Source organism: Eptatretus burgeri, chromosome 8 (assembly GCF_056783735.1).
Source record: "Eptatretus burgeri isolate ZD-2024b chromosome 8, Ebu_testis_v1, whole genome shotgun sequence".
In the NCBI taxonomy this organism is placed as follows: Eukaryota; Metazoa; Chordata; class Myxini; order Myxiniformes; family Myxinidae; genus Eptatretus; species Eptatretus burgeri.
The window spans coordinates 16,005,523-16,026,261 of NC_140968.1; the positions used below are offsets into that span (position 1 = coordinate 16,005,523).

The 20,739-nt window shown below is 45.6% G+C and overlaps 1 protein-coding gene across 1 annotated transcript in view; it reads left to right on the forward strand.

The window, feature by feature from the left end:
• Positions 1-20,739, forward strand: part of LOC147021192 (uncharacterized) — a 33,905-nt gene that overhangs the window by 10,167 nt on the left and 2,999 nt on the right. Inside the window, exon 3 of the mRNA XM_085893685.1 lies at positions 19,158-20,717. Coding sequence (XP_085749811.1) covers positions 19,158-20,290 — 1,133 coding nt within the window. The 3' untranslated portion in view covers positions 20,291-20,717. The remainder of the gene's footprint in view (positions 1-19,157; positions 20,718-20,739) is intronic.

The following is a 20,739-nucleotide window of genomic DNA, read 5'->3' on the forward strand; positions in this document are numbered from 1 at the left end:
TTTGGGCGCTATTTCCCTGAGCTGGATGTGCAGTCCTTTTCTGTGGTTCGGGACCCTTTCAAGGCTCCACTGGACTCGATTGCTGATGAAAATGGTACAGCACAGGAAGAGCTTGTAAAGCTCCAGCAGGAATCGGGAGCACAGGCTCTTGTGCGAATGAATTAGTTGTCGACATTCTGGTGCAAAATGCCTCCGTCGTACCCGACCCTGTCACGGCATGCCATTAAGGTTCTCATGCCATATCCTTCATCATACTTTTGTGAGCAGTCCTTCTCCACCATGGTGGTGATTAAAACAAAGTACAGAAATCGCCGAGAAATGGAGAATGATATGATCCTGGCATTGTCATCTACTTCTCCACAATAGAGAAGTTGGTTTCTGAAAAACAGGCTCATCCTTCTCACTGATATATCTAAATGTCATTCAGACTAAACTTCTGAAACATTCAACTGTACTATTTGGATACCGTCGGCTATTCTCTGTTTACTCGTCTATGAAAACATGACGATGGTGAATGAAGTAAACAGTAAATGTTCTTGTGTCATATGAAATCTTATCTTATATATTATGAATTGAGTTTTGAATCTTTTGGGTCGCGCGATGTAGAGAGGTTCTGAAATTGGGTCGCCACTAAAAAAAGTTTGAAAATCACTGATTTCGACGAAATCGTACATTTCATAGTTTAACTGCGTTCAACACTCCGAAACAAACAAAACCAAAGTTAACATCAATTATTCAAAACATTCATCTCATTTGCTATTTCCATGTAAAAGCAAACAGTCTTTATCAGGGTTCCAATTTGCGATCAATAATTCTTTTCGCAAAAATATTCCATCATTTATCCCAAAATATGAAAGTAATCTATTTCTTCAAGAACCGAATCCAAATCGATTTTGCAGTTACCATTTTAACATTCACATCTGCTAAACAATTTACAGTTCCAGAGCAACTGCCAATTTTATCATCTTGATTCAATTCTCAGTAATTTTCCTTGTCCTCAATTAACAGATTAACAAGGGGTTTTTTTTTTAATGAGCTTAGTCAGAAAGTAACTTACACAGTTACCGCACAACCCCCAATTTGAGAGTTCCACTCCGCTTAGCCATCCTGACATCGAGTTGCTGAGCTGCAGAGTGTCCTTGGCTGCAGAGCGTAAAATATCTCAAAAATAATGTTTAACCAATCCCTCTAAAACAACACTGAATTCCATCGACATTTTAAATCTCTGACATTTTCCATCTATCCACTTCTCTCTCACCAAAACAGCAAACATGCTGCCATTTTTCCCACTCGCATACACAAACCATCTATCACTTCCTCTGACCTTCTCAATTATGAATCCATTTTCCTTTATCAAAACAAATAAATCATTTTAAACAGGTGTACAAAAATTGTCAAATCACTTGTCAAATCTGTCATCAGGTGAATATCCTTTAAATTGCAGCTCAAACACTCTGTCTACACATGCAGCTAGACCCTCCCCAATCGTTATCCCAGTCTTTGAGAAAGCATCTTAAACTTCAGACTAATAAACATCCAATCTCTCTTAAACAACTTTTTGGTCAAAACAATAAAATATTTCCTTTTAAAATCCATAAATCAAAAATAAAATCTTCAGCATCTATCCAATTAAATCATGAATTTACCTTGACTGAATCAATCAAAGGGTTACACTGGGTTGTTTGCCATTGCCTTCCCAGCACAAGTTCAGGCAACCTCAACATTCACAGACGAATAAAACAATATGCCTATTTCAACGTCCATCCGAGGGAATCATCAATTTTCTGTGAATCGCCCCATGTGCTCAACATCATCAAATCATTAAAAATCATTCCAAATCACGTTTCTACATTTAAATCACATCTTTTAAGTACAATGGTTACAACTCAGATCAAATCTTCGAAACATTTCTGACACATCCTCAGAGCTTGCCCTGCACTTAAACCTGCTGGGTTGTGTAATTACAAATCATCACAATGACAGCGAGAGCTCAACTCCCAAGACTTCACATTCCGAATACAGTATATCCACATTCACAATTGTTATTTCAATTTATTCAAAATCCCTATGGTTTTTAAAATAAAACTTCAACACTTTTTCCTAAATGGACTACTTTAAACAGAATCAGTAGAGAGGGTGCGCCACAAACACCAAGTAACAAGGAACAGAAAGTTCTCTCCACATCCGGTGGGAAGAAAAAAAGAAAAACTCTGACAGGCAAAACCCCCAGTTTAGCATTACTCTGTCATGGCTTCAACACACACACTTAACAGCATTGCATCTCATAGACTCGCGTGTGATCATGTGACAAATACCAATCACATTTCTATCTCATTTTAAAGTCATTGCCAACGGCATGCACATTTCGACAGAATAGCCGCCATCCTCTTGAATCTGCATATGTATCTAATTTCACACTTAAAGCTAAGACTGAAACACAGACTCAGACTCAGTGGCAAGACATGCCACCCCCCACAGATCCAGTGGAGGGGGTGAGCTGCAGTGTCGCAGCTTGCGATCTTCGCGTGGAAATACAACACCAAGAATGCATAACATGCCAACCCAAACAGACCCACAGCTTAATTCAGCACGAGTTAAAATATCGTCAAAATCCCAACAGAACACATTTCATTGCAGTGAATATTGGAGTCGCACAAGTTTCATTTTTTTACTCTCAACAACACATGCATCTCAATGCAAATCACCAACCACGCTCCCAGCCGGTCAATCGTCTCCTGTACTCTACAAAACGGTTCTTGCAAATCATTGCATTTACAAATCCGTAAAACCTCCACAAAATGTAATATAACAACCTCACCACCAACAAACTTCCAGTGTTCAATGAACAAAAAGTAACTCTTATAACTCAAAACAGGTGACTTTTAATATTTATCTATTTTAACCCTATCTCGGCGTCTCAGCTGTGTCCTCGGTCTCTCTCTCGCAGCCGGTCCGTATCAATGCAAACATGTGGCATGTCGCTTCATCATGCCCATGTAATTACTCGTCTGGCTCCTCATCGAGCCTCTTCTTGTCATCTGACTCCTCTTTTTCTCCAGCACTTTTCTAAAACAACTACAGTACTTATCGTTTACTTTAAAACAGACTCTCTCCGCCGGATCCTCTTCTTTCTATCAATAAAATTATCTGACAATGAACTTTTCTTTGCTCGAAATGCGTTACCTGCTGAGAGCGCTCTCCCTTACCTTCGCTCGAGCACTTGTCGTTCCTCCAGGCACTGCCTCCGGCAGATTAAGCACCTCCGGTCACGAGCACCACAGCAACGTCGGTTCGAATCCGATCACGGCACCAACTGATGTGGATTTTTTTTTAACCCACCTTGTTGTGATCGTTGAAGGATTCCACCTGGCCGATTGTGGAATCCTATTTAACTTCAGGCAGAGTTTAACGTTTTGTCCGATTTGGTAATAAAACCCATTGACACTGATAACTGATGTCCACACAAGTCCTTCCTTGTGAAACAATTTATTATTCTAATTATACACCATACACTTCTCACCCTCGTACAATGAACTTAAGAATCCCCATTGATTGCAATATTATTTGGTTCTATTTCATTAATTCTTACTTAAGTTAACAGTTAGACCAACCCGATTCAATTCGCTTCCACATTACATCAGAGTTTTATTCTAACTTGGTACTTGGTCAGTTTCAAGGAGCACAAGCCACTGAGATTCTAATACTTCCTCAGGTACTTGCACTGAAACAATTTTACATTTCAACGCATTTTATACTTTCATGAGAGAGTGGTGGGGGCTATCAACCCAGATTGCAGACGTGTCCTTAAGACGAGAAGACACTTCGTACATTTTGAGGCAAAGGTTCGCTGTTTTCAGCTCAGGTCACTCCGCTCCAGACCAAGACATTTATCATCATTTAGGGCAAAAGTCTCTTGGCCAGAAAGGATAGCCAATTCAACTTGCAGCATAAAAGTTACATTTACAAAACTCCATTTGTTACAATTTAGAATGCATTAATATAAATTTTTCTCCCCACAGACCCCACCGAGAAACACATACATTCCGATATAACTGATCTATTAGGACCTGAATGTTGGGTGCTCATGGCTGCCAGATTCGTATCAATAGCTCGACCAGGCTGAAAAGCTTACGTTTTGTATCACACTGACAGGCCGGATCTGAATGCGGACCTGAACCAAAATTGAATCGGCTTTTTTGATTTTTTTTTTTTTTGTACACCTTGTCGACGCTCGTATGAGGTCAGGTCAGGAATGGGAGCATCCGCCAGAGCAGCGCGTCGCTGCATCCACTTTCCACTGGTGCTCCAGGGACCTCCATTTGGAAATCCCCCAGGCAGATGCCCGGCCCATCCCCATCTCCTTGAAATGCCGATCAACCTGCTGCAAGCATGAGGCACGTGGTCGGCCCATTGGCCTACAACACACATGAGACTCCCTCGCTGAGAGAATCTGGTGAGCAGGATCAGCGTCAGGAAAACGAACCACATGTCCATACAGCTGCAGCTGACGCTGACGGACTATGCATTTAACAAATCTCATTTGAGTCTCAGCAACCACTCGTTGAACACAGAGTCTGATCAGCGATAGCCAAGGATTCTGTGAAGAGACCTGGTACCAAAGGAATTAAGTATCCATCTCAGATCCTTTGTCAGAGTCCAAGTCTCGTATCCATAAAGCAAGACTGGAAGCATCAATGACCTGCAGACTCGGACTTTTGTCCTCCCGCACAGGTACCGGCAGCGCCACACCCCATTATCCAGTGAATCCATGACTCGCCAGGCCCAACCCAGACGTCCATTGACCTCTGACTCGCAGCCGGCAGAGACATGAATATCTCTGCCAAGGTAAGTGAATCTCTTCACGACCTCAACGTCTTCACCACAAACAGACACAGACAGGATAACAGCATCCAAGATGTCATTGAAAACTTGGATCTTAGTTTTGACCCAGGAAACCCGTAATTCCAGTGGCTCAGACTCCTCGTTCAGCACCACGAGGGCCCCCAAAAGGATATCTAAAGTCTCCACAAAGATTACTGTATCATCTGCGAAATCAAGGTCAGAGATCTTGACATTTCCAAACGATGCACCGCAGCATGATCTTTCTGACATGCTCCCTAAAATCCAGTCCGTACAAGTGCTGAAAAGTGTGGGGGCCAGTGCACACCCCTGAAAAACTCCAGTAACAACTGGAAATATGTCAGAGATGGTACCACCTCAACTCACAGCACTCTCGGTACCAGAGGATAGTTCAGACATCAGATCGATCAGTTTTGGTGGCACCCCAAGAAGACAAGGTTCCTCGAGAGGACATCCTGATTCACTGAATCGAACACTTTACAGAGATCAACATAGGCTGCAAGCAGCCCCTGCCGAAACTCTCGTCTGCGTTCGGTGAGGACCCAAAGAGCAAGGATATGGTCAACCGTTGACCTCTTTGGTGTAAAGCCTGACTGCTCTAGATGCTGGTGCTCAAGCAGATGGTGGCGAACCCTATCAAGAATTATCCGAGCAAAGACCTTGCCCGGCGCTGAGGGTAGTTGTTGCAATCACCCCTCGGTAGTTGTTGCAATCTTGGCGATCACCATTCCCAATCCAGAGAGGGACAACAAGGCCCCTCTTCCAGTCAGTTGGGATAATGCCTGTGTTCCAGGCAGAGCTCAGAACTGCATGCAACGACACGAATGCAGCATTTCCACCATCTTTGAGAAGTTCAGCATGGATGCCACAGATCCCTGGAGCTTTATGCCATTTCAACCGGTTCACCGCAGCCTGTGTTTGCACAAGCGAAGGTGGACCAGAGTTGATTGAAGGGTCACCAACAGGGATTGTAACACCCCTGATGTCCAACTCGACATCTGGTGGATCAACCTGGTACAACCGATCAAAGTAACCGGCCCAGCGGGCCTTCACTTCGGACTGCTCTGGCAAGAGCCTCCCACCCACTGCTCCAACTACAGTGCACCGAGGGATAAGCTTGGATGAACGCAATGCTCGAATTCCCCTGTAAGCAGGACTAGAATCCCTTGACCACAGGTGATGGTCTACCCCCTCACAGATTCCTCGGACATAGGCCTCCTTGTCCGCCCTTAGCACACATAAAGTTTTACAGCTCAGCTCTGCCATTCAGCCTGACCCTGTGACTCTGTTCAATGGTATACAGTGTCCCTTGAGAGACAAAATGCTTCTTTGCCCGATGGTGAGTTCCAAGATATCCACCGGCAACATCAAGGACGGTGGTCTTGAAGGCACTCCACAACTCTTCAGGACCTCCAAAAGCACCCAGACTCCTCAAATCTCCACTCAGCTTGTTCGCAAGCTCCTCAGCTACCCTCTCATCCTTGAGCTTGCCAATAACCAGCCAAGGCTGGGATGGTACCATTCTCCTGGATGTAATGTGCAACTTCAGAGTTGCTACAACAAGCCGGTGTGTAGTATTAAGGAACTGAGCACTCCGGTCGACCCTGCAGTTCTGGATCATCCTCCAGCGACCATCAACGAAGACATGGTCAATCTCCTTTGCCACACCGACAGCGTTGGAATACCAAGTTCAGCAATGAGCTTGTGGGTGCTGAAACCATGAACTGGCCACCCTAAGTCCATGACTTCTTGCAAAGTCAAGGAACTTAGTGCTATTCTGGTTCATAATTCCTGACCCATGGGGACCAACACATGTCTCATAACCATCCCCATCAGTTCCAGTCGATGCATTGAAATCCCCCAAGACAAGAAGTGTATCTCGTCTGGGGCGCTGATAAACCACAGACTCGAGCGTGGCGCAGAAAGCATCCTTCACGGTGAGATCACTCGCCTCAGTCGGAGCATAAACAGAGACCAAGGATATGACACTTAAGGAGTGACAAATCCTCAGTCTCATAATACGCTCATTGACTGGTCTTACCTCAATTAGTGTTGGAGTCATCTCATTTGACACTGCTGCAGCAACTCCTTGAGAATGGTAACTATCAGAGTGACCAGACCAATAGTAGGTTTTACCACCCACCATGATCTCACCGCAATCCGGTCTCCGAACATTAGAGAGTGCTGCAATACCGATGTCCAAACGCTTGAGCTCAGATGATAACAGAGACACGTGCTCATCCTCTCTTTGGGTGAGGACGTTCCAGGCACCCACCTGAAGGGATCGCCTCAGGTTAACCCAAGGAAGGGACCGCCGTCTGGTGGACGACACCTCAGCACCACTCCGACACTCTCTCCCGCAATCTGACCCGGGAATGTTACCCCATGGTTTCCCTCCTATCATCCAAGATTGGGGGTCCCGAAGGCTTTGCCCCAATCCCGTCATCCGGGGAGCTGCCCTGTGAAGGGAAGCTGCACAGGAGGTACTCGCACGGAGCGGATTTTCAGATCTCTGCATTTTTGTGTTTTGTGGAATGAAGAGTTTATGTTGGCCGGAGTGCAAATCCTGCCACGAACCTCCTTATAAGAAGTAACCCAACTGCAGGAGGATGTCCGCAGACACAGTTGGGCACGAGATATGGATGGCCCTTGGCTCACAAGGAGCTCCTCCACCCTTTGACAGGTTTTGTTTTTAATCCTGCTGGTTGTCCATATCATACACCCTCCTCACGAAAAAACCTGGTGGGGGAGAAGGTTGAGTCGCCGACGAAAGTCCGAGTCTTCAGGTCGTTGGTGCTTCCAGTCTTGCTCTATGGATGCGAGACTTGGACTTCGACCAAGGATCTGAGACTGAGACTTAATTCCTTTGGTACCAGGTCTCTTCGGAGAATGCTTGGCTATCGCTGCTCATACTTTGTGTCCAACGAGCGGTTGCTGAGAGAGACTCAAATGAGATTTGTTACCTGCATAGTCCTTGAGCGTCAGCTGCGGCTGTATGAACATGTGGCTCATTTTCCTGATGCTGATACTGCTCACCATATACTCTCAGCGAGGGAGTCTCGTGAGTGGAGGATGCTCATGGGCCGACCACGTGCCTCGTGGTTCAGCAGATTTATCGGCATCTCAAGGAGATGGGGATGGGCCAGGAATCTGCCTGGGCACGGCCAGACGGAGGCCCCTGGAGTACCGCCGGAAAGTGGATGCAGCAACACGCTGCTCTGGCATATGCTCCCATACCTGAACTGACCTGCAGGAGGTCACAGATCTAATCTGGCCTGACCTGACATCTCGTATGAGACCTAACACACAATGCACAGCAAGGGGGCATGAGACCAGAGGGGAGGGTGTGGGAAGGACAAAACAGTGGGGAACAGAGACATTAGGAGATCTGTGGAAGGGAGAGGGATGGGGGGGAAGAACACGAGGTATACAAGATGGACATTACAGGGACTTTCAGGAATGAAAGCAGGGAAATTGAACGAGGTGGGTTTGGGGTGGATCAACAGGAGTAGAAAAGATTGACGGTTTGGATGGGGGAAGATAAGAGGTGGTGGTGAACTGCCGTTTTGAAGACCTTGAGGGAAGAACGGGATTGAGCAGAGTGAGGGAGTTTCGTCTAAATGCAGGAAAAAAGTGGAATGAAAGTGTGAGGTGAGCAGTAATTCGTGATTTTGGTAGGTTTACCAGAAGGGGGTTGTTGGCGGACCTTGAGCGCCCTGCAGAAATATGGTAGCGACAAATCACAGACAGAGCAGGGGGTGGTGAGACTGGGGAGGAGACTGTAGAAGACAGAAAGACCAGTGTCATGCCTGTGGTGAGAGAGGCTGAGAGGCCCAAAGACTCAGCCTCATCGTGGGAGAGACCAATGATCCGAAATGCCCTGGTTTCCAGAGCATGATGCTGAGAATTGTGGGAGGCAGGAGCATCAGCCCAGAGTGGAGAGCCGTACTCCATCAGACTGCGGATGAAAGCTTTGTATGTGTTCAGGAGCTCAGGTGGGCTGAGGAAGGACTTTGCGCGACGGAGGATTCCCAGTCGGCGACTGGTTTTGGAGGCCAGGTTGGAAATGTGGCTTTCCCAGGAAAGATCATGGCAGATAGTGAGACCCAGATGCTTGAATGAAAGGTCTTCTTCCAGAGGATTGTTGAAAATTTGATTGGTGGGGGGGGGGGGAGGAGTGTTACCAAATGGTCCTTTCGCAGAGACAAAGTGAGAGTGTGATGTCCGGATTGAAAGACATGTTCCACGTGTTGGAGCAGTTTGCGATTTTACCCAGATCTGCGGAGCGAAGAAGCTGCTGCTTGCCGGTCTGAGGGATGACAGATTGTACGGCAGAGGGTGGAGTCATCAGCAAAGATGAGTCGGAGAGATGGAATGACCTGGTCTGAAACCAAATTGGTGATCGGAAATCAAGCCATTGGAGAAGAGGAAGGATTTAATGTCTGAAGCGATCATGGATTCCATAACCTTGCTGATGATTGGGAGAAGGCTGATTGGTCTGTCGTTGCAGGGATCTGTTTTTGCACCTTATTATGCGGGGAAGTAATGTTTGCTGATTTCCAAGCAGATTGCAAATGACCTTCAGCAAATGAGAGGGTGAATAGAACAGAGAAAGGGTTAGCAAGAGCAGAGGAGCAAGTTTTTAGGACATGTGGGCTGATGCCGTCTGGACCAGTTGCAGAATCTTAGTCGGGGTTTGACAGCAAGCTCTCCACCTTGTCAGGCGAAAAGGACACAGATTCCAGGAGCATTTGGTTGTGACTGGGTAAGGTGGGTACAGAAAGCGATGGGTTTCGGCCACAAGATTTTGATGCAAACACCGCGTTTCTGCATTCAACCTTTTCACGTGTTGTATCGGCAGTGCATCCATTTGAGGTGAGGGAGGGGATGGAAGGGGAACACACACCAGAAACAGATTTGATTAGATGCCACCAGCATTTGGAGGAGGCTGAGTGGGTTGAGGGGGCGAGACTTGAGGTTAGAAAGATGTTGTTTTCTGGCTCTCCTGAGGGTAGATACACACTTGTTCCGAGCTTTATGGAGGAAACTGAGATTACCCTCAGGGTTTGCTTTCCATGAGGCAAAGGCAAGTTGTTTCAGGACAACTGCCTCGCCACAAGCTTCAGTGAACCATGAGCGAGAGGAAGGGTCGGACAACTGAAGACGAGAGGGGATTAATCTGTGCATGAAGGAGAGCAAGTTTCTTTGAAAGAATTCCCAGGATGAGTGGATGTTGGAGAAAGTAGTGATGGGGAACCAGTCTCGAAGTTTGATGGCTGCTTGGAGACCCTGCCCAGTTGGCTTGAGTGGAATGCCAGACTCGACGGCGGTGAGGTGGTTCTCTGAAAACAGCCAGAGAGATGTCCACTTTGACAAGCATGTGGTCAGAAGAACTAATTGGAGCAAAGGAAGAACAGCAGATATTTTCTGGGAAATTTGTCAAAATCAGATCCAGAAGAGATAGAGTACCGTTGGTTGAGATCCGGGTCAGGAAATTAACAGATTGTATCTGTCCCAATGAGTCGCAGAAAGCTTTTGCTGATGTGCCATGACAGCTGAGAGAGGTTCCCATACTGAGCCAACTGGAATGATTACAATTGTAGTTACCACATATGAGGGAGAGAGAGTTTGGATGAGAAGATAGAAGTTGGTCCATGTTTTCAGATAGAGAGGTGTAAATGGAGTCATCACTGTTTGGTGGACGGTACAGTACACACATATAAATATGAGGTGGGACTGCAGGGGAAGCCTTAGCCAGCGGTATTCCTGGGAGTGTGGGGGAGTGAGGGCAGTGCATGGAGAGTGAAGAATAGTCTTTGAAGAGAGCAACTCCTCCACCAGGACGAGGCTCAGTTCTGTCATACCGGAGGGAGTAACCAGATACTTGGGAGCCAGAGATGTCTTGAGCTGCTAAAGTTTCTTGAGGCAGATTATCTGGTTTGTCAGTGACAACCTGTATGGAAAGATGTGTAATGTTTGAGCGATGGCCCCAGATATTTGAGGTCCACACTGTTCATGAAGAGGGAGGTGAGGAGGATTTGGGTGCAGGGGATGGGAGGGGTGGGGGAGAATTGGACAAGGGAGGAGTGGGGGTGGTAAGGAGAGTTGTTGAGAGTGTGGGGTTTGCAGAATAGCTTGCGGAGGGGGCCGGATGATGATGAGGAGGAGAAATGGCTCTGTGGTGCTGGGGGAGAGGGGGGGTGCAAGAGAGGTGGCAGAAGGCAGTTGAGGATTTGAGGATGTGGAGAGATGAGATGAGATGGAGGTGAGAGGGCAGGGGAAGGGGGCAGTTTTGTGGATGAGAGGTGAGAAGGAAGCTTGGAGGGAGAAGAGTGTGATTGTTGCTTTGAGAGGGAGGGTTGAGAGGGGTGTGTTGGCACTGAAGTTGGAAAAATGAATCGTTGAGTGGAAATCGAACATTCACAGCAAACTGGGGGTTTTTTATTTTTGGGTCAGAGATGCGATTGAAGACATTTCTTGATGAATGTAATACAATGGCATTTTTCTTGATGGCTTGTTCTTGTCACCGAGCCAACTCTTGCACAACCTCCTGAAATATCGTGCTGTGGATCGTTTTTTGTCTTCATCTCCCATTGGTTAAGAATCACTTTAGAAATTCTCATATCCAGATCTGGATCTTCACCAAAATCTCATCAATTAGTCCTCATCATGCACCAAACCTGTCGACTAAGTTTCACCTTAATACCTTTGCAATTTTTGAGGTATTCTGCTCACACAGACAAACAGCTAGACAGACAGACAGACAGGCAAATATGAGTGAAAACATAACCTCTGTCCACATTCTTTGGTGGAGGTAAATGTAAAAATACAAATCTTGAACACAAGTGTACATTCGCCTTTCTTGAACAAGTGCCAAAGATAAATCATCTTTTCGTGAACATGTACCTTTCCACAGCTTTTCTTGAACACGTCTGGTGATCCAAAAACAATTTCTCAAAGATTATACAAAAGTTCAAAAAGAGCATAACACTGTGAAAAATTGATGAAATGCCCCTGAAACTCGAAATAGTTTTGCAACTTATCAAAATAAAGCCGTGCACCAAGTTTCAGTTGAATATTTTAAAGGGTATGGAAAAATAAGTCTGAAAAACCACAGTTGTGATGGATAAACACAACCCCACATTCCCCTCCCTTGAAAATTGTTGGGGCCTAATAACTCGATGGCATTTATCTTCTTGTTCTGAACATCCTTCTTACTTTGTTTGGTATAAGGACCATTCTGGCAATTACAAGAGTCGCCTCACGACTTGGCTGCTTGTGTCGAGCTCTCTGATTATTTCCCTCTCGAGGCCTCGCTCCACCTGTAAAAGACCACCATATGTTCAGTCATGGGATACTGCAGTCACATCTGGGAAGATGCTTTTGATTTGTCTTCTGTCCCTTCTTGACAGAATTAAATGAGCAGTTGCTAATCTGCTCGGTCATGAACTGGCATCATCTCTGCAACCTCTCTTGGTTTGACGCTTTGTGGATTCTGTCGGTCTTCTGCAGGTACATTAATGGAAGATATTCAGAGTGCCTTCACCACTTGTATAACCCTTGCATTACTTCACATGCTCTTTCTGTTTGGCAGCCTCTGCACACTCCCACACTGTCTTTTTCTCAGGTCAACACAGTTTGAAATTCCTGCAGTTTTTTTTTTTTTCCCATGTACAGTCAAACTCTGATATTCTCTCCCTGCATCCTGTTTCCCAGCAACATAAATCTTTCCCAGTTTAAGAGAGATATGCATTTTTTTCCCAGTGATTTCCCCTTCCCACAATGTGTTTTTTGGACCCCACCTTGGAGTGGCGTTAAGGCCTTGTGATGGGCGTACTCCCCATAAAAAATACATAAATAAATGCGACTGTACAGACCTGCTGTGAACCTGCAATCAAACTATACTGACCGACAAGATTCGGTCAATAAGTGGCAGGAATTATCTGCTCAGATATGCAGGCCTGTAAGTTTCATTCATTCATTCATGTGTCCAAGTGGTGAAGTCGATATCGTACTCCACAATGTGAGGGAGAGAAAATGGAAAACGAGAACACTGTGAATGGTCCAAGATGCCTCAAACAGACTTCTCGGACAGGATTATCAACTGCTCCTGGGGTTTGTGACGAGGGGCCGAGCCCCATGCGACTTCTTCCTGAGGTCGGACAGGATCTGCAGGTGGTAAGTGTACCATCTGTTTACCTAGCGACTTTCTCCTTGCCCGAGTCTGATTAAACTCACATGAAGTGGTTCCAAGAGTCCATGCAACAATTGTGTTCCAGGTGGCATCATAATGAGCCTACTTTTGCAAAGCTTTCTCAAAGTCACAATGTGAAAATAAATTGATTGTTCAGCATGTGGTGAAGCTTAAAAAATTTAAATCATAATTTATTGCAGTGTTTTCACCACTCACCCTCATCATTCACCAGTTGGATATGAAAAAGCACCAAAACCTAATTCGAGGTAGATAGACGTTTTCAACTTTCCGATGCCAAATCAAGTACTGTCGAATACCCCAAGCAATCAATATAAGGGTATTGAGAGATCGAGTTATTTATGTGAAGTGCAACTCCACCGCAGTGCTGGAGTTGAGGCCCATCAAATGAGAGGAAACAATAGCCACAGAGACACTAATGAGTCGGGGACGTACCGTGGGAAGGAAGGATTCTGTGAAATGGATGATGTCTGTTTCAATGGCAGCAGCTTGCATTGAGAGATCTATCGACTTGGAACAGAGACCTTGGTTGCTTGAGGTCCATCTGAACACCAAGTTTGAGGTCCGAAGACCAAGCTTCGTCTGAATTCGTCCACACTTTTTGGGATATCCTGCACACAAACAGCCAGACAGACAGGAGGAGGAGGAGATTGGGACCATACTCTGTCCAGAGCGTTGGTGCTGCTTAAGCAGTCTCCTTGGCGATTGGGCACGATCCTGGACGGGTCGCCACTCCGACCCAGTACAGCAGCATGTTGGCACTCATTTTTCCGACCTGGGACGGATGACAGGCTGCGTTAACCCCACCTGGTATTAATTCAACAGCTGAGCGGGATTTGGACTCAGGACCCGAGGCTTCAAAGCCCGCCACCCCAACCATTAAGCTAACACCAGGAATAGACAGACAGAAAGGGGTGAAACCATACCCTTCCACTTTTGGTTGAAGAGGTAATTGGACGAGATTTTGCATCTGTTTGTGAGAGGAGAAGCGTCTGTGTGTGGTGTTTCCACTGCGGCCGCTCGCTGATTGTATTAACAGCAAATGGTATGAACCCGGGACCTCTCACCCATTGATATTTCTTATATTCCTGTATTTGGGAGTCAGATTTTAAACCAGAAACACAACATTTGTGGTTCACCTTTTTGCAATTGCCACTCTCTCGTGTAAACACTGAAAATTATGTTTGTTGTTTTTTTATGCACAGAGTCGAGGCTCATGGAATAAAAGTCTGTTTGAATTGCGGTTTAGCACAAGCAACGGCAGGTTAAAAGTCTCTTGAGTAGAACTGAGTCATTGAAAAACACACACACAGCGCATGCCCAAAAAGCCTCTTCAGCATTCATACATCATTTCATAACGATTGTGTTTTTGAAGGGATATGACAGCAGCACGTGGATGAAGATATATCAGAAAAACAAAAAAAACAATTTGGTTTGGGAAACTTGGCTTTACTGAGTTAGATGCAGCATCTGGCAGTGACAAGTTCAATCAACAAGTGTAAAAATCCCCGAACCGTAAAGCAACATGAGAGATCGCAAAATTAGAGTGTGGCTTATATTTACCAACTTGTGGAAATAACGAGTCAAACATGGAGAAATGCTTATCTCTGAAATGGTTGCAACACGCATGTGTTTGTGTGAACACGTATATATTGTTGCGGATCCGGGGTGGCGGGATTCTCACCCGACTCTTGGCACCACCCTCACCATCGCCGTCTCCGGGGTTTATAATGCCGGCTAGCTCAGCACAGGCCTCTGGTCACGCGTCTTCAATCGCGGTACCAACGTAATCCTGAACCTTACCAGTTTGGAAAATAGAACCCCGGTTTCAGACTGGTTTTGTCAGGTGCCTAGCATTTTCTGCCAGTCTAACCATTTTGTTTTTATATGCCAATCGAACGGATCGTTCCTCGAGGTGACACGAATTAATCCATAGCTGCAACTTTATACGAACCAACCAGATTTATTGGGGAACACGACACAAGCAAAACATTCACGACTGTTTTTATTAACAATCTTTAACTCGTTCTTAACTCGGGAATTACGGATTACAGGTTTTGAGGGGGTCCCTTCCGAGATATGCCTTATACAATGTGCAGACAAGACAGACACAGACAGACAGCATGCATGCAGACAAGACAGAGTACTTGGTGATGCTTCATGGACGAGAGGAAAGTGTCAAAAGCACGAATGTCGCTCGTAACAAGCAGATATCCACGGATTTGAGCCCCCAGCTCGAACACGCCGCGTGGCAAGATGGCGGCGCCGTACTCTTTCTTCTCAAGGCACTGCTTGTGCACGCCCTCCTCAGCGCGTTTTGGCTCCATGCAATGTCGATGGCACAAGACCATGAGATCGACGATGGGTTTCAGCTGATTTCTCTCAAGGTCCAGCATACAAATCCAGGCCTAGCCTGTTCACCAGACAAGGCCAAATCGGGGTGCCGGGCTCCGGCAAGCGGATCGGCAAATGTTTCGAGCCGTGAGGTGAGTAAGGACCGTCAGAGGCTCCGTTGTTTCCTCTCTTGCCTTCCCGCCTCAAAGCCCGACTTCTCAACTCTGTCGTCTCGGTTTCTTTTTCTGCAGAATCACCTTTTCTTTCCTTTTCTACGCTCGCCTCTCAAAGCCGACTGCCGTTTCTCTCACGGCAGAATTACCTCCTCATAAGAGTCTATCGCCGACTCGACGTGCAGGCCGCCTCTAGTCGTTTCTCTTGCCTCCTTCACGAAGCAGATCGCAGACAGACACTCATCGTTTCTCTGTTGCCTTCCCTGCCTCGAGAACCGACTGTTCACCCAAACTGAACCTTTTTTACGAGGTCTTCGTTTGCTCGCTCCTCCCCCTTTACGAAGCCGACAAACTCCTCCCCTTAGCTCCACCTCCTTCTCCAGGCCACTCCCCCTCAGCCAACTGGGCAGGTCCTATCGTCCGGAGAGGGGAGGAAGAAGAGGGAGCACTCGGCACACCACCACTGTACGAACAATAAAACATGCATCCTCCATCTCCTGACACATGTAACGTCCATTTTACCGAACAACCGAGCTAAACATGCATTTAATGGGGAATCTGAGCTAATCCTATATTTAGTAGCCTAATAAGGGCCATTTCCTTAACAATATATATATATATATATATATGTATATGTATATATATGTATGCATATATTTGTATATGTATATGTATATGTATATGTATATGTATATATATATATGTATATATATATGTATATATATATGTATATATATATATATATATATATATATATATATATATATATATATGTATATGTATATGTATATATATATATGTATATATATATGTATATATATATATGTATATATATATATATATATATATATGTATATGTATATATATGTATGCATATATTTGTATATTTCTTTTTGGAAACACCTTGATTCCTTTCCCGTAATGTCGGCAACATTATGGAGTCTCGTTCTTGCAGCAGAAGTGACATCTATTCCATACTACCTGTTGACTGGATTTATATTTGCAGTGTTTTCAACTGCATGTCCTTCATTATTTTCAGATGATGTATTATTACGAATTTGGAAGCCTTATGCACACAGACAGACAGTTTTCCTCGTTGCTTAGTTATTTCGTTAAGTATGTGTTTCTAGTTAGAATCCATCCCCGAGTCAAATGGGTGAATAAATGTTCATGCGCTGTGAAGTTATTTTAATCGTCAGGTTTTGTTTTGTTACAACACCAACGATGACAACAACAACACCAACAATGAAAACAACACCAACGATAACAACAACACCAACGAAAACCCTCTACTCCCGGCATTCTCCACGCGCTGAGAGAGAGAAGCCAAGCCCCCACCCACCGATTCGCTTGGCAACCCGCCAAGTCGGGGAAAGGTCAAGCCCCCACCCACTGATTCGCTTGGCAGCCCGCCAAGTGGGGGAAACGTCTGGCCCCACCCTTCGATTCGCTTGGGCGCTCCGGGAAATGGGGTGCGACGGCCCCCCACTGACGGCGAACAAGCCACGACGGAAGCGAGCCGTGCCCGCAATGAATAAAAATGGAAGGGAGAAACAGAAATTAGCTTCTTCTTGGTTCGTGTTCCTGGTTCTTCTTGCTTCTTGGGTGGAGTTGGTGGTGGGTTGGCTGAGTCGACTCGGGAGGGTTTGGAAGGATCGGCGCCTCGTCTTCGCCAGCGCGTGTTTTGGAGTGTGAGAGTGTCCGCTGGAGCTCGGGAGGCTGATCGCGGCTCACCGGTGCTTGGATTCAGCTCGCCCTGGCTGGTGCCCGGTCCGAATTCGCTTGAAGACCACACGAGGTGGACAGGTCCGAGGCAGGTTCTGGTCTTCAGCCCGCCTTTCCATCTGGGCTGAAGGCCTCAATATAGACCAATTTCGGTCCAATTCTTTTGGGTGTGTGTGTGTGTGTGTGGGGCCAGTCCACTAAGTAATGAATTGTTAAGTGCCTTGCTGTACATACGTGCTTATCAATATTCGGATAACTCTGCCCTTTCGTCCTCCCCTCCTTTCCCTATTGTTAATAAATATCTCCATTTGTGAAATGTATCAGCTCGTTCATGTACTTTCCTCCATTGGCTTAGCGTGCTGCGTGTTGGAGGATTAGGAAGGCCGTTGTGCCGCTGTGAAGGGGACATTTGGACCGATGGCACCTTGATGACCATCTGCTCAGGTTACAGGCGGTTCGAGTGCGCTAGCGGCTCGTTCCGTACGGGTGCCGTCGAGGGTGTGGAGACTCGTTAAATCTCTTCTTCCTCTTTCGGCTTGCTCCCGCTAGGGGTCGCCACAGCGGACCAACTGTCTCCATTTTGCTCTATCCTCCACATCTTCCATTGACACTCCAACCACCCGCATGTCCGCCCTCACCGCATCCATGAACCTCTTCTTTGGCCTTCCTCTTCTCCTCCTGCCTGGCGGCTCCATCTTCAACATCCTTCTCCCGATATACTCCGTTTCCCTCCTGTGCACATGTCCAAACCATCTCAATCTCGCCTCTCTCACTTTGTCTCCAAACCGTCCTACCTGCGCTGTCCCTCTAATACACTCATTTCTTATCCTATCCATCCTCGTCACTCCCAACGAGAATCGCAGCATCTTTAACTCTGCCACCTCCAGCTCTGCTTCCTGTCTTTTAGTTAGCGCCACCGCCTCCAAACCATACAACATAGCTGGTCTCACTACCGTCTTATATACTTTCCCCTTCACTCTTGCAGCTACCCTTCTGTCACAAATCACTCCTGCAACTCTTCTCCACCCACTCCATCCTGCCTGCACTCTCTTTTTCACTTCTCTCCCACACTCTCCGTTACTTTGGACAGTTGATCCCAAGTATTTAAACCAATCCACCTTCCCCACCTCAACTCCTTGCAACTGCACCATACCACCACCCTCCCTCTCATTTACGCACATATACTCCGTCTTACTCCTACTGACTAACATTCCCCTTCTCTCCAGTGCGTACCTCCACCTCTCAAGGCTCGATTCAGCCTGCTCCCTACTCTCCCTACAGATCATGATGTCATCCGCGAACATCATGGTCCATGGAGACTCTAGTCTGATCTCGTCCGTCAACCTGTGTGACGTGTGTGGAGACTCGTTAAATCGCCACGTGGATATTTAGGTATTTTGAAAATTGGCAAGTAACCCTGCACTACGTGGTAGAAATATTGACGCTTCATGGTCCGATAAGGGACCCGTATTCTTCAGAGTTTTCCGAAGAAGTACGATCTAAATTCCGGGCATTCTGTGGAGTCGACCCTGCTGCTCCATCTCACCGTTGGGCTCGTGACCAACGTCCGGTCCGCAACAGTATATCCTGTAAATGTGGAATCCAGTCGACACAACGGTTCATCTTTCTTAAAAATTTAAAAACCCGTTCTTCCTTCTGCAAAGGAAGATTCAATTGTTCATTTCACAAATGGCAGTCCTGTCTGTTCTGCAACAGGTGAGCAGAAACCTACAAAATGAACATTCAATCTTTTGAATTGAGGGTTTATAAAATTTTCAAAATTGTGAAATATTTTGCATTTCGAGTTTGACAGAAAAAAGGTAAAATAACTTCTTGCTCCTTTGTTTTTGCAGAACAATCAAGGAGTCCAGTTGGACAGATAAGGTCCAGGAGCAACTTGATAGTGAAGAAGATGTCTATTTTGAAGAAACAATCCCAAGAACAAGACTCACTACCTTCAAACTACAAATACACATCTGGTGAAAACAGCACAAAGATCAATATTCCTTTAAACAAACCCAAAAAGGTGATCGAAAGGCAAACGTGTAATATATGCAATGAAGATTTTACTTCACCAAGAAACATCAAAATACACATGAGGACCCACAGAGGAGAATACCCACACAGATGCTCTGTTTGTGATAAAGGTTTCTCTCAAAAAGGCGGTTTGAATCAGCACATGAGGATCCACACAGGAGAGCGTCCTTACAAATGCTCCATTTGTGATAAGGGTTTCTCTCGAAAAAGCGGTGTGAATAAGCATGTGAGGATCCACACAGGAGAGCGACCTTTCAAGTGCTCCATATGTGATAAGGGTTTCTCTCATAAAGACTATTTGAAAAAGCATGTGTGGATCCACACAGGAGAGCGTCCTTTCAAGTGCTCCATATGTGAAAAAGGTTTCTCTCATCAAGACTATTTGAATAAGCATGTGAGGATCCACACAGGAGAGCATCGTTGCAAATGCTCCATATGTGATGAAGGTTTCTCTCAAAAAGGCAATTTGAAAATACATATGAGAATCCACACTGGAGAGCATCCTTACAAATGCTCTGTATGTGACAAAGGTTTCTTTCAAAAAGGCAATTTGAAAATACATATGAAGATCCACACAGGAGAGCGTCCTCACAAATGCTCTGTATGTGACAAAGCTTTCTCTCAAAAAGGCTATTTGAAAATACATATGAGAATCCACACTGGAGAGCATCCTTACAAATGCTCCGTATGTGACAAAGCTTTCTCTCATCATGGCCATTTGAAAATGCATATGAAGATCCACACAGGAGAGCATCCTCACAAATGCTCTGTATGTCACAAAGCTTTCTCTCAAAAAGGCCATTTGAAAATACATATGAGGATCCACACAGGAGAGCGTCCTTACAATTGCTCCATTTGTGATAAAGGTTTCTCTCATAAAGGCAATTTGAAAATACATCTGAGGACCCATACAGGAGAGCGTCCTGACAAATGCTCCATTTGTGATTAAGGTTTCTCTCAAAAAGGCGATTTGAAAATAGATATGAGATTCCACGCAGGAGAGCATCCAAAATCCATGCAAAAAGAACAGATAATACATGACCGAAAATAGAAGCATCGTACAAATACCTCGGAATAGAAGAAGGCCCCCAGGGACAACACAAGATATTGCAAAAAATAATCAGCAAAGAGTCGTCTGCAAATGTCTCCAGAATTAGCATCATGGGTTCGAGGGTGATAAAAATATTAACAAGCCGGTAGGCGACGAGGGATTCACTCAGATCAAAGCGCTGGATACGATGCTTTTCATTCTGACCAATCCACCGACAAAGATTCATTGCCAAGATGCATTGGTTCACATACAATTGTTCCTCTGCCTGGCAAGAATTTTTCCTATAGCGTATTTTGCCAACTGGCACTCCTCATAAAAAGTGACGGTAAATAGACACCCTATTTTTG